General features: G+C 54.3%; 1 protein-coding gene across 3 annotated transcripts; it reads right to left on the bottom strand.

Annotated features, from left to right (window-relative positions):
• Positions 1–2,868: 2,868 nt before the first annotated feature.
• Positions 2,869–11,878, bottom strand: FN3KRP (fructosamine 3 kinase related protein). Of its 3 annotated transcripts, XR_011234920.1 has the most exons (7): positions 11,712–11,861; positions 7,638–7,789; positions 7,308–7,399; positions 5,586–5,842; positions 4,280–4,402; positions 3,375–4,037; positions 2,869–3,279 (listed from the first exon to the last, which is right to left on the bottom strand). XR_011234920.1 is itself a non-coding variant. In XM_069483064.1 (6 exons), the coding sequence occupies exons 1-6, from the start codon at positions 11,850–11,852 to the stop codon at positions 3,699–3,701; spliced, it is 930 nt and encodes a 309-aa protein (XP_069339165.1). In that variant the 5' UTR covers positions 11,853–11,878; the 3' UTR covers positions 2,869–3,698. The 3 variants fall into 3 exon arrangements, 2 of the variants coding, with proteins under 2 accessions (XP_069339165.1, XP_069339164.1); XM_069483064.1 differs by having other exon boundaries at positions 2,869–4,037; positions 5,586–5,668; positions 11,712–11,878; XM_069483063.1 differs by having other exon boundaries at positions 2,869–4,037.
• Positions 11,879–13,871: the final 1,993 nt, after the last annotated feature.

Below are 13,871 nucleotides of genomic sequence, written 5' to 3'. Positions count from 1 at the left end.
AGATCAGTAGGGTAAATTTTATGGCGTGTAAATGATAACACTGTTTTTAAAAATCTGTATCTCAGATGATTTGGGGTGCAGTGTAATGGCAAACTGGAGGGGAGACCCAGGAGGCAGAGAGGGCTGGAGGTTTTCACGTGAGCAGGTGAGCTGGGTGGCGAGAGGGGGAGGCCCAGGAGCCTCGGGAGGGGCCAGGACAGATGCTGAGGGACAGGGAGCAGCACAGCCGTTGGGTCAACACATTCCAGTGAGGGCTGTGCCCAGTTTCTGCCCCTTCTCTTTCACACCCACTCCCACCCTGCACTCCTCTCTGCCTGGGGCTGCCTGTGCCACTCTTAGCAAGCTGGCCTGCTTGGGTTTGGCGAAAGGGGAGCTCGAGAGGGGAAGGGAGGAAGGGAGGAAGGCGAGGTTAGGGCATTTGCTCCCTGACGTCCTGCCAGCAAGGTCACCTTGGGCTTTGTCCTTCACAGGGCCACACCTCGGGACTGAGTGGCCACGGCCCTTGGAGCTGGGCACCGCACGGCTCCCGTGGTTTCTCGCACTCTGCCCACAGCCCTGCCAAGCCCTCCTGAACTGCCCCCCTGCCGTGCCCTGGGCCACCCCGGAGAATGACGGCTGGCACCGTTCCTGGGACAGGGCGGGCTGGAAGGGCAGGGTCTTCTATTTAAGAAGATAGAAAAGTATGTGTTTTAGGTGCACTTTCATTAAAAGGATGTAAAATATTAATAAAACATTTTGGGGTGGAAGGCTCCATTTCAGTTGTCCGAAGACTCACTTCCGTGGAGAGGTTGAAACCCTAATACTGTTAGGTAATGAGGAGTTTTGATATAACATTCCCAATTTCAGTAAGAATAGCAAGTAAAGCCACCCTAGCCCCGAGGTCCCAGAGACGAGACCTGAGGGCCCTCGAGGGGAGCTCGGGGCAGCGGCCACTTCCCTGGACGCCCGGCCGAGGATTCCCGGCGATGCTCACAGCTGCCCCAAAGGGCATGAACCTCCTCCAGCTCCTGCCTGGGCCCAGGAGTCTCGGAGCTGTGTCCAGAGCCAAGTCTCCCCTTTATTCCAGAGGTTAAGCCGCCCTGTGAGCACCGGAGGCTGCGGTCAGGACGCGGCACACACGACCCCCTGGAATTGAGCCTCCCCCACGTCCTCCAGCTCAGCGGGCCAGAAAGCAGCACCATTTGACGTTAAGTGAATCCCCCGATGACGCGTGTGGTCTTTCACACCACAGAATAATCCACAAAATCAACTGAGTAGACCCAGGAGCCTTTGTGCCTGGAGCTTATTTGATTTTGGCAAACTTTATGAAAAAATGTACACATCATATATAAAAAAAATGTATAATAATGAATACAAAATCAGGCACAAAAATAGATATTTTTAAATGAGCAATTGCAAAAAATTGCAAAGTTTAAAAAGCTGACAAACACCACGATAATATTTATCAGCTAGGTGCCTGCCACCCCTCTGTGGCACTTCCCTACACTTCTATGTCGGCTCTCTGACGGCCTCTCCTCCACGCGGCACTGCGATGCTGAGAGAAGGCCGTCTCTTCTGGAAGACTGAAATGTCCTTCCTATTAGCGTTTGGGGAAAGCTTTGGCCTTCGCTCTCATCACCACGATGTGCTGACACAGAATGACACCCAGGGCCCCGAGCGTCCCACAGAATGGAGGGGCCTATCGTGGGGCAGCGACTGGCACAGCCCTAGAGGGTTCTATCAGGAGAGAGCCCAGGCCACCCTTTCTCGGGCAGTGACCAACCACCCGGGAGGCTGCCCCTCGCCCTCCAGACCTGGCAGTGGCCTGTGAGCAACTCGGTCGGGAGCGGGAAGGCCTGTGCCTCGCCGGTGACTCGTGGGTCCCGACGCCGGCCCCAGCATTTGCCTCGTTGAGGCCACAGGGTTCCAGCACTGATGACTCTTGGGAACCACAGGAACATGCAATGGAGACTCTTGTTTAAGATCCTCTGAGGCTGAGCAAACACACGTTCGCTCCACTGGGTTCTGGCCTGGTGGCCACTCTGCTCCTGCTGACTAACCACAGAGGAGAAGGGCCCTGGCTCTGCTGCTCAAATGGTTTCAGTTGTAGAATAATTTTCTCTGCAGGAGACCTCAGGTCTGGCGGCACCAAAACCAAAACCATCCTGGAAACCAAGCCGGCGTTGCTTGGTAAGGCACTGTCTGGGGGGGGTAAGGCAGCACCCGTGTCTGCATTCCTCCACCGGGAGGCTGTTTCAGGGCATCATTTTCCCTGGAAACAGTTATCAGTCTCCCCAGGGTCAGAGCAAACCACCTAAAATCCTGGCAGAGGGTCGTCTGGGAATCGCAAGGTTTCAAACTCCAGCAACTCACAGTCCTCTCCCTCACACAAACGCTAGGACTCTACAGGAACTCAGTTCTGCCTCTGAATTCCGCGGCCCGGAACACAGAGACAGCAAGCAAATGAGGAAAAAAAATCCATCCTCTTCAGCCCAGTTCAGGGTCACCACTGGGTATCCCTCAAACACTGGTGTTTTCCAAGCCCTGAGCCAGACCCAGCACGGTCACCCGCGGGCGTCGTCCCCAGACATGGTTCTGCAGCTACCTCCATCCTCCCTTCGCTGCTTGCCAGACCTCACCGGGGATAACACGGCAGTCAGACTGCTCCTCTGGTCAAGCATTACAGACGGTTCTAGGCTGCGCCTTCTCTTAATTTGAAACTCCGTGCTATTCTCTTATTTGAACAAAAAGACAAATATTGCTCTTTTAAGAAACAACGGTTGTACCTATCTCTTGTCACAAAATGTCACTAAGGTTTCCCGGCAAACAACTAAGATAAACAATGAATTACAATAAATGAGGGAAATATAGTCTCATGCATTATGGAAACCACTCAAAGTTTATTCAAATTTTTATGCCAAAGGACGTGTTAGCCTCAATGCCATCATGAATATCTCTCATCGCTGCAACACTGAGGGAGGAGACACTAGTTTGTTGCGTAGGCTGCACAGGGACGACAGCGGAGCAAGCTCTGGAAACAGCGCACAAGGTGGGTCGCAACAGGAGCGTTCCAGGCTCCCACATTCCCCCGAGGACACCGCGGGTTGTCAGCTTGGTCCCTCCAGGATTGGTTCACAGACTGCTCGGCCCGTGGCAGGGGCCAGAGGTGACGAGAAAAGAAGAGGGAACGCGCTCAAGTTCAGAACTGGTCGTTACAGAAGCTTCCAGGAAGGTGGTTTCGCGTCCAGACCCAAGTCTCACCCAGCAGGCAGCATCACCGGGCACAGCTCAGAGTCGTTCCTGCACACGAGAGCGGGCAGGAGGCGGAAAGGTGTCCCCAGAGCACAGTGCCCGGGCACACCGGTGACACCCTGCCCACCTCTGAGATCACTGACGGTTGCTCCACCTCTGGGGCAGCTTCGAGGCCCAGCATGACCCGCACCTCACACGTCTCTCTGTTCATGCCTCCCTGGAGCAGCGCTAGCTGGCTACGAGTCTGACAAAGTTTATAACTTTAGGACAAGAAAACCTTTCCTCTGGCGTGTTACGTACTTTACAGGGCTTGGGAATAAGGGACCGCGTTGGCCTCAAGCTACTCCAGCCAGGTGAAAAGCCTGTGGAGGGACAGGAGGGCCATGGGCTCTCTGGGCGGAACTCGGCGCCTGATCTGGGGGCCCAGACGCCCCCCAGAGAGAGGCCCCCCTCCAGGGGAAGGCAGCTCATGTGACGAGTCTCCTCATGACACTCAGGGAGGAGCCTCGATACCCTGATCCAAAATGGTTCCAGTGGTTCAAGTAGTGGAAGAGCTGATACAGCTGCAGGCGCTTCTCGAACCCCGGGGCCTTGGGGATCCTGCTGTGGTAGGCGCTGTAAAAGGAGCTGCCGAAGCCCCCAAACATGCCGGCTATCGCCAGCTCATACTCCGAGTGGCCGTAGAACGAAGCCGGATCAAAAATGATAGGCCCAGAGGAGTCTTCCGCGACGTTTCCTCCCCAGAGGTCTCCGTGGAGTAAGGCTGGGACGATCTCCAGACCCCGGAACAGGTCAGGGATCTTCAGCTGCGGGGAGGGAAGTGGGGCTTAGCAAAGCGACCACTGCGTGACGAGGGACACAGATGGTCCCCCAGGTGCTGCTCCCCGGTCTGGCAGCGGCACCACACTGACACCAGGCTCGGGCGAGGCAGACGGGACTCCGCTCCCCGCCCAGAACAGACTGGGAGGTGGCAGCTGCCTTGGTGCCTCCCGACACCAGGGCCGAGTGGGACGCGCTGCAGGTGCTCGGCGTGAGGGGCCTGGCTCACCTGCAGGGCGGACCACAGCTGCAGGGCCTCCCTGTCCCCAGACCCCTTCTCCACCATGTCCATCTGGGGCTGAATGCGCTGCCGGGCGTAGAACTCGACCCAGTCCTGCTGCCAGTCGTTCACCTGCACAGGCGACAGCGAAGAAGGCGGAGTTGGCAGGAAACACCGGAGGCGAAGCGGGGCTCCGATGCAGAGTCCCAGAGTGGGAAGGGCTACAGGGACAGTGTGCGGAAGGGCTATTGGTCACGGGAGCCGCGGCGTCTCATGGAAATGCCGAGACCCAGACCCCAGCCCTAGAGCAGCGGGAGGCAAGGCGGCACTCCAGGACCCCTCTCCACGTGGAAGGAGGAACTCTAGGACATTTGCATTCGATTTATACTCACATGAGAGCACAGAGGCCGGAGCCAGCTGACCTTCCCTGACCTCGTGGGTCATTGCCGACCACCTGCCCGGCCATGAACAACCCTCTCCAGACAGTGATGATGTGAGAATCACGTGGAGCCCTGAGAGAGGACGTCCAGGCCACAGGTGTGCACCAGCCAGGAGGGACGCAAGACAGGCACCAAGAGTAGAGTAGCACACGGAGCAAGCAGGAGGTGATGCCGGAAGAGAGTATCACACACACACATGTGCACACACACATGCACACACACATGCATGCACACGTGAGCACACAAACACGCACACGATGAGTACGGGCAGGGGAAGGGGTGCAGCTGGCTGAAACGGCCCCTGGAGCAGGCAGGACAAGACACTGCCACTCATGGCCCCTAGGCAGGTTTCTGGACAACCTCCTACGACATTGCAAAACCACAATAGTGCCTACTGCCCCTGCCCGCCCAGAACCCCCGAAACTTCCAGATGCGTCAGCCCTGCCCAGGGAGCCAGGCTGCTTTCCCGAGAGCAGAGCTGCCGCCTGCCCAGGCCACACTTGCTGGGCATCAGCAGAAGCCCCAGGCAGACATTCCCGGGAGAGCCAACCATAAAATATAAAACTGAAAGCTACAATCCCTCGTCATTCTGCTACCTTTGAGAGTTTAGTATATTTAAAATAAAACTTTTTAAAATTTTCTAATTTTTACCTACCTTGAAATCCAGCAGCCTACCTTGCTGGTCCTGCTCTCTCTCCATGCTTACCTGGCATGGAAGGTGGGCAAACCTCACATCAAACTCTTAAAAATTAGCAAAGGAAAAAGGGTGCAGACACTTGTACTAAGTCTCACAGAAAAGGAAGGGGGTGTGCTTCCCCCGCTGTGTCTGAACAGCCGACCTGACTGTGAAACGGAACCAACGCAGTGCCACCCACCTGGGGAAGGTATCCGCAGCACGTCACCACGTCAAACCCAAACTGCTCCACGAAGGGCCGTTCTGTGTGCCCGCCTCCTCTCCCTCGCAGGCAAAAGGAAGAGAGAACCATGACTCGTCGGTCCCCTCGCTCCAGGACGCTGCAGCCCCCACTCCCGGACACCAGAATCACCCTGAGGCCTGAGGTCACAGGCTCCGACCACGCTGTGTCCTCAGCAGAGACAAACGGGCCGTGGTCTCCAGTGACCCCCAGCACACCTGGAACAGAGCGTGTTCCCGCAGACTTGACAGTGAGGATATATTCTCATTCATATAGCGCCAAGCTAAAAAAAAAAATGCCAACTGCTTCCCAGAAGTGGCACCAGAATGCTGGGGCGGGGCAGGGGGAGGCAGCCACAGTGTCAGAAAAGGGGGGAAGATATTCTACAGAGAGGAAAAAAAAAATCCAGCCCATAACCCATCAGAAAGGGCAGTTTTCGGTGGAAAGTGCCATCTGTGACAGGGACACGGCTGTGCTTGGAAACGGGCTGCATCCTTTGCAGAGCGCTTGACTCTAGGAAAGTCCCAACAAAGTGACCTCCACGTGGCGTGGAGGGGACGGGACCGCCTTGTGTGGCAGGTTCTTGGCTACCTGCTTTCTGCACATCAGCTAGTCTGCCCGGCAGTTACCTCCCGGCCTACATGCAGGTTACCGAGTGTCAAGGATTATAGTACTGGAATATTCCCTCGACGCTAACACCATCTAAGCTCTAGATGGTCAGACGTGAGGGCTGTCATTTCGAGCCTCAGGTATGACTGTTCTTCGAAGAAAAGACACTGTGGTTAAAAGTCTCCCTTTTAATAGTGTGGACTAAAATAAAATGTTAAGCCCTCCTAGCCAACTGAATAGACCCCCTCCTAGCCAAGGGGAACACATTCCCCACCCCCCAAAAAACAAGCACTGAAGCTGAGTTGCAGCCATGAGGAGAAGGGAGGCAGACAGGCCTAGTTACGCCCTGTCCTGTTTGGAGTGACTCTGTCTAACAGTGAGATATAAAATCATCAACAAGCCCAAGGCCATGTGAGACAGGGCTAAACCACACCTGCATGTCACCAGTTTACTTAACAGACCACTCGAGTCTCAGTCTATGCCCAGTAGCTTGTCTCTGATGAACAGATTCATCTTAAAACATTCCAAGCCTTTAGACAAAACTTCATTTCTTTAACCAATTACAAATCAAAAAATTTTTAAACCTACCTTGACATATAAACCCCTGCTCAGAGTCCTGCTTTTCAGGCCAGACTAATATACGCCTTCCAGGTACTCATTTATAACTTTATATGTATTTCTTATCTCCCTAAAATATATAAAACCAAACTATAACCCAAGAAACCTCTTTGAACTATTTGACAGAATTTGGGTTCTTTTCCACTGACAACAAAAAGCAACAGAAACTTTGCTTAGACTCTCTTCCGGGGAGTGAGAGGTAAAAGCAACCATAATGTATGGGGTTTCAGGTCTGGCAGAGATTTTCCATCTTTCAAATGCATTTACGATAATCGCACTCATCACAGTCAGGGGGTTCACTGCGCTGCAGACACGCAGCCTCAGGGCTGACGTTCTGTGCTCCAGCGTCAGCGAGGGTCTGGCCCGCACAGGGCCGGGCATGGCCCCTCCTCTGAGCCCACACTGGCGGAAAGTCCTCCTCTAGACGGGGTCCCCGCGGCCCACACAGTTCCGTACCCACTGTGCCGGCCTCCTTCAGGAGCGACTCTCCAAGCTTCTTGTTGTCGAGGTGTAGATCTGCCAGCTGGGCCCCGAGCTGTGCAGCGTAACTGTGAAAGCAAAAGTCAGCAACTAAACAAATGCACACACACGGCAGACACACATCCTTTGCCTGCACGTCACGCTGAGAGGTCCCCTCTCTCTTGCCTTTGGCTTGCAGAGCTCACTATGTGTGTGGTTGGGGGTTCTTGATATCACACTTCAAAATTATGCCCCCAAGTTTCGGTTATGAAAGAACCACTCAGTGAAAAAACAAAGCCAGCGAGAGGGCACAGCCTCAAGAAATACCTGCTCAGATACCGCATGTCCACATGCTCCATCACCAGCATGCTCCCGCCTCCGGGCGCGTCCAGGACCTTGATGGGCTTGGGCACCTTCACCGTGCCAGTGCTCAGGATGGCAGTTAGACTTGCCATCTCCCCTTCAAACATTCTTTTGGCCTGTCAGAAAAACGACAGAGGAGGGGAGTGGAAGGGAAGCAGGTTGCATCCGGGAAGGTGCAGTTTTCCTCCAGCGTCACAATTTCTGACCAAGGCCGTCCTGATCGAGGACTCCACACACAAGGACAGTTTGCTCAAAGGCGCTTGTCAGCAGAGTAGGCCCTAAGTTCTGAAGTTGTAAAGGAATGAGAGGGTTTGCACTTTCTAGTGCTGGAATGTAACCATATGCTATGGTGGCATCCAAAGGCTCTCCAAGGAGAGGACAGCAGAAGGCTGTTAACAGCCAGTGAGAGCCCAGCACAGAGCCGGACTGTGCCTGTGCGCTCTCTGCCCACGTCCTCGGACAACACTCAACCACAACCCTGCTTCACAGGCAGGACATGCTCTCCCAGCCCCGCAGGTGCAGGTGGCCTCTGTCTGCGTGTGCCAGGACCCTGGGGTCACCTCACCCAAATGGACCACCAAGCTCTATACCACCTCCCACCCAGCACTGGACACCATCTCATCTTGACCACCCTCTCCCTCCCAGTTCCCTGGACTGCAGTGACTGTCCTCCCCTGGGTCTCCCTGCTCACCACACCACAGCGATGGCTCTGGAGAGCAAATCTGACCAAGCTGGCAACTTTCCCCCCTCCTGCACAGGCACAGCCCTGCCCGCTCTCCCACCCGCATCTGGGGCCACCACCCAGCTGCCCCCAACACACACGCACACACGCACTAGCCAGCTGCCCCCAACACACACACACTAGCCAGCTGCTCCCCAACACACACACACACACACACGCACTAGCCAGCTGCTCCCCAACACACACACACACAATCCAGCTGCCCCCAACACACACACACACACACACACTAGCCAGCTGCTCCCCAACACACACACACACAATCCAGCTGCCCCCAACACACATACACACACACACACACACACACACACGCACTACTCCGGCTGCTCCCCAACACACATACACACACACACACACACACGCCCTACCCCAGCTGCTCCCCAACACACACACACACACAACCCAGCTGCCCCCAACACACAAACACACACACACACACACTACCCCGGCTGCTCCCCTACACACACACACACACACACACACATACACACACACACACACACACACACGCTACCGCGGCTGCTCCCCTACACACACACACACACACACACACACGCACACTCCTTTGCTCTATCTCCCAGCCTTCTTTTAGTTCCTCAGAGGGCGCCGGCCTTCTCCAGCCTCAACGCCTCCCCACGCCATGTCACCGCTGCTTGGAACACTGTCCCCCCATCTCTTGCCAACTCAGTTCCTTCCTAGCCTTAATATTTCAACTTAGTATCAGTGTCAATTTTTCAAAGAAATCTTCCCTAACTTCCCATACTAGGTAATTCTTCACCTTTAAAATATCTTTTTTCTTTAAAAGGAAATGTCACTGAAGTACATGCAGAAAAGTGCACAACTCTAAGTGTCCAACTCATAAATGCTCACAGTGTAACTAACCACGGCCCACACGAAGACATCAGGTATTACAACAATCCCAACTGATCCCAATCTTCTCTCCCCACCGTCCGCTGACCCCCTACCCCACAGGTAGCCTCTACCTTGACCTTCACCACCAGAGATTCATTTCGCTTACTCTGTCATTGTTCTACATAGAGTCACACAGCTTCTGGCGTCTGGCTGCTTCGTGCCACACTGCATTTGTTACGCTGGTGTGCACACAGTGCTCGTGCGTTCCCACTGCTGTGTCGCGCTCCACCGTGTGCGTGTTCTAAAATACACTCTTCCGTCTACTACCGATGGACAGCTGGGCTCCCAGTGCGGGGCCATGAACAGTGCCGCCACAGACATTCTTCCCCTTGTTCTCTCAGTTACTAACTGTGACCCTGGGCAAGTTACCGAACTCTCTGTGCCTCAGTCTCCTCATCTGTAAAACTGGGTTAATAATAGTACCAATTTCATAGGCTTGCTGTCATGATTAACTGAGACAGCAGCTAACACTTATATGGTCCACTCTAAACACTTTATAAATAGTATTATTAGTAGTACCTTAGAGAAAGTTACTAAGAAGGAAGATAAGAACTGTGTCCTAAACAGAATTTTCAAGGCATAGTCTTTAGAAAATGAAAGGAAAACAACTGGGTATACTTTCACCGGAGTGCTGGTTGTGGAGAGAAAAGTAAGGGTGGTACTGAAAAAATGCAGGAGAGGTGAAGGAGGGTCTGGGAACCCAGCCCAAGGCCAAGGCTCTTCACAGAAGCATCCGCGTCTCTACGGCCCTAAGTTTCTAACTAAAGCCAAGAATGTTAACTCTCTAGAGGGGGCCCAAGGTAAAAGTAAGCATCAGCTGGGGTGTAGTGGTACAAAAGATCTAGAACTCGAGGGAGAAGTGTGAGAGAAAACCAATTACACACATATGCAAACGGCAGATGAGAATAATCAAGAGGAAAAACAACTGAGGCCAGGTCGGACCCAGCAGAGGTGAGAGCAACCCGGTAGCCGTCTTTACAAACTCTAGAAGACAGCCATGCCTCCTAGAAGGTAAAGCATAAAAAATTCTCACTTCCAACCCAACTGGCAAACGTTTGGCCAGTTGCCTCACTCACTCACACTGCACATTCCAAAGCGTGCTGGAGAATGACATGTTGGAATTATCTACCAAAGGACCAGAAGGAACTTACGTTAGGAAAATTAGTGAAAAGAAAAAGGACTTTGATGATGAAATAAGTAAATAAGAACTCAAAGAAAGAGCAGTGGAAGAAGAGCGTTTAAAAAGCATCACTAAGTGGTTAGATTTTAGCCAATGGAAAATATTTGCTTCCCCTGTAGCCAACACCAAATTTTGAATTAGCACAAATGCCAGCGGGGGAGGAACCAAACAGACAGAGAGGCCCCGCTGCAGAACGTGAGGAGGGACACCACTGCTACACAAGCACGGCTTGGGGTGAATCAGTGTAAGAGTAACTTCAAGGACAGATAGCTGACAAATTCCTGTAACGTAATGTACACGATGACGTGTAGCTGATCGCTGTAGAACACACAGTTGAAGGCTGGTCTTGAGAGTACAGCAGTGTTTCAGAGTGAGATTATCCCACTTCATGGAAAGTGGGATTCATTTCTGGGAAGAAAATTAAAACAACTGCAAGAATGAGTTCTAAGGAAAGGATCAAAGCAGAGCCAAGCCGTGTGATGCGTACTGCTTGGCACGGGGGTAAGCACCTTCAGTACTGTTTGAGAAGGAATTGCCCTGTCCTCTCTAGGGTGCCTTCCAGGTGAGTACTGGAATGACCCAGCTAAACCTGGCAAAGAAGGGACACGGACGACCAGGAGCACAACTTCAGCAGTGAGGCTCACCCTACTTTCCCCAGCCCTTGAGAAAAAGTTCCCACACAAACAGAATGGAGTAGCTACATTATTGTTGACAATTCAGAAAGGGTTCTGATCTCTACAGACAGGCTGCTTCTTTTACTGTCCTTGTTCAAAGCTCACCCAACATAAAGGATTTTCTCAAAATAGCGGTCACAACAGTCACAGAAACACCACACACAGCATCCATCACAGACGCTGCCGCCGCGGAGAAAACCAGGCAGCTCGTGGGATGCAGATCCGCAATGGGTCCTGTGTGGGACCGGCGCCCTGCCACCCACGGCCCGCTGACCCTGGGCGCCCAAGTGGCCAAGCCTGTGAGGAGAGGGTCGCCACCTGCCACCTGTGACCCTGTGGACCCCAGGCTCAAGCCTGACCCCGAACCCACACTAGACCCCGAGTCCATATCCAGAGCCCAGACCTGACTCCGAGTCCAGCCGAGACCCAGAGAGCAAGCCCCGCCCAGACCCCAAGCCCAGACCAGACCCCAGATGCCAAGACCAGACCCAGACCCCGACCCCAGCAGCCGCCCGCCCGGCGGCCCTGACCTCCGCCTTGGAATTCACTTTCACGAACACTCGCCCTCTGTCCGTGTCGTAACTCTGGCCCTGGCTGATGCACCCGCCCCCCGAATGGCCCGTGGCCTTGACGGAGCCGCAGCCCAGCTCCCGCCTCAGCAGCGCCTCCATTTTTCCTCGGCCTGCGACGGACCCGCCTCAGGCCGGGACAGAAACGCCGGGGCAGCTGGGCGGGGATTGGGCGCTCGGCGGGAAGGGGCGGGTCCGGCAGCAGAGACGAGCGCTAGGATTGGGTGAGCGGCAGGCAGGGGCGGGTCCAGGCAGCAGGACGAGCGCGAGGATTGGGCGACGACGGGCCGACCCTAGGGGGAGCGCGGGGCTGACGGGCGTGAGCAGAGCTCTGTCCCACGGATCGGCGCGGACTTGTCCTCGCCGCGACGGGGCTCACCTGTAGGAGGCTTCGAGACGCCCCGCCGCCGGCCCCGCCTCCCCGGGCGCAGGCGCTGCTCGCCCCGCCCGCCCTCTGCGCCCTCGGTCTCCTCTGCCCGGTCTGTCCCGTCTGCACCCTCGGTCCCTTCGGTGCCCTCTGTGCCCTCTGCGCCCTGTGCCCCCTCGGTCCCCTCTGACCCCTCTGGAAGGCTCTGCCCGCCTTCATGTGCCAGTGAAGGTCCAGGCCACGTGGCTGGGCGAGCTCCAGGGCTCTTCCAGGCCGCACCTCTGCCGGCGCTGCTGTCTCCCCGGCTAGACGTCGGCCCCGCCCACGTATCAGTCTGGGCTCTCCAGGGAGACCTCACCTGCAGGCAGCCTGCGTGTACGCAGAAGGGTTTAGTTTCAAGTATTGGCTCAGCAATTATGAAGGTGCAAGTACAAAATCTGCAGGGTGGGCTGGCAGGCTGAGGCCAGAGATTATCGGCGCGGACTTCTCTCTCTGGGAAGGTCAGTTTTCTCTAGTAAGGCTTTCAGATGATTGGATGAGGCCCACGCGCAGGATGGAGGGCCATGTGCTTTATTTAGAGTCCGCTGACTTGAATGTTAATCTCGTCCAAAAACACCCTCGCAGAATATCCAGGGTACTGTTTGACCAGATATCTGGGCAGTTGACACATGGAATTAACCAGCAAACTCCCCATTGTTTCCCAGTGCTCAGCACAAGGCACAGCGCCAGGCGTGCTGTAGGCATTTAACAAGAATGTGCTAAACAATGAACGAACAGGGCCTTGAAAGTTGAAGTTTTAAAAAATAAGAGCAGATGAAGAAAGTTCCGTTCAAAGATTGTTTGGACCAAACTTTCTTCTGAAAACAACTGGAAATGTTGATTAAAATAGTTAAAATACATCTTCTAAAGAGCATCAAAGAGCTGACAAAATAACAAGAAACGTCAGCCCAAAATCTGGGTGATGGGAACCCAAATTTTTAAGCAAAGTTTAAAAATTGCTCTCACCTTGAGGACATTTGCTGAGCCCCAAAACTGAGCCCTTTATTTAGGGACTGAGGTAGGCGTGAGAACGCAAGGCTGGCCTGGGATGAATACATAAGGGGAGAACTTCTGTCCGTGAATCAGCCTCCAAAGGGCTCTTGTGAGGGTAATCTTAGGCGTCAGTTTGGACTAAGGAACAGCTAGAAACCTGGTGAAGCGTTATGTTGGGGTGTCTTTGAGGGTGTTTCCAGAAGACGGTAGCATGTGAGTCTGAGTGGACCAGGTGGGGAAGCTCTGCCCTTGGTGTGGGGGGCACTGTCCAATCTGCTGGGGGCCTGGAGGGAACTAAAACAGGGAAAAGGCACGTATGTTGGTGTATGTGCGGGACTAGGACACACGCTTCCTTTCCAGTCCTTGTTGACAACTCCAGCCCCTCAGCCTGTGGACTCCAGGACTTAGACCAGCTCCTCCCCCAGCTCCCTCTCCCCCCCCCCCACTCCCCGGGTTCTCAGGCCTCTGGCCTGGGACTGAGAGTGACATCGTCGTCGGCTTCCCTGGTTTCTGAGGCCTTTGGATTTATTTAGACTGAGCTGCACTACTGGCATCCAGGGTCTCCAGTGCTTACAGGGACTTCTCGGCCTCCGTAATCGCATGAGCCAGTTCCCCTGATGAACCCCCTCTCGTGTATCTTTGTCTAAATCTGTATATCTGTATCTATCCTATTGGTTCTATCTCTCTGGACAACCTAATACAGCCGTACTCTCAACAAAAGG

The sequence above is a fragment of the Eulemur rufifrons genome, chromosome 9, assembly GCF_041146395.1.
Source record: "Eulemur rufifrons isolate Redbay chromosome 9, OSU_ERuf_1, whole genome shotgun sequence".
In the NCBI taxonomy this organism is placed as follows: domain Eukaryota; kingdom Metazoa; phylum Chordata; class Mammalia; order Primates; family Lemuridae; genus Eulemur; species Eulemur rufifrons.
This window is presented reverse-complemented; position numbering and strand designations above follow the sequence as displayed.

What these genes read in the sequence shown, in the direction of transcription:
- FN3KRP (XM_069483063.1), bottom strand. Translation starts at nt 11,852, where the DNA reads ATGGAGGCGCTGCTGAGGCGGGAGCTGGGCTGCGGCTCCGTCAAGGCC. An exon ending in GAAGGAGGCCGGCACAGTGG is followed by an intron (nt 5,843 to 7,307) that starts GTACGGAACTGT and finishes GCTCTGTTCCAG; the next exon opens with GTGTGCTGGGGGTCACTGGA. An exon ending in GCTGCGGATACCTTCCCCAG is followed by an intron (nt 4,403 to 5,585) that starts GTGGGTGGCACT and finishes TCGCCTGTGCAG; the next exon opens with GTGAACGACTGGCAGCAGGA.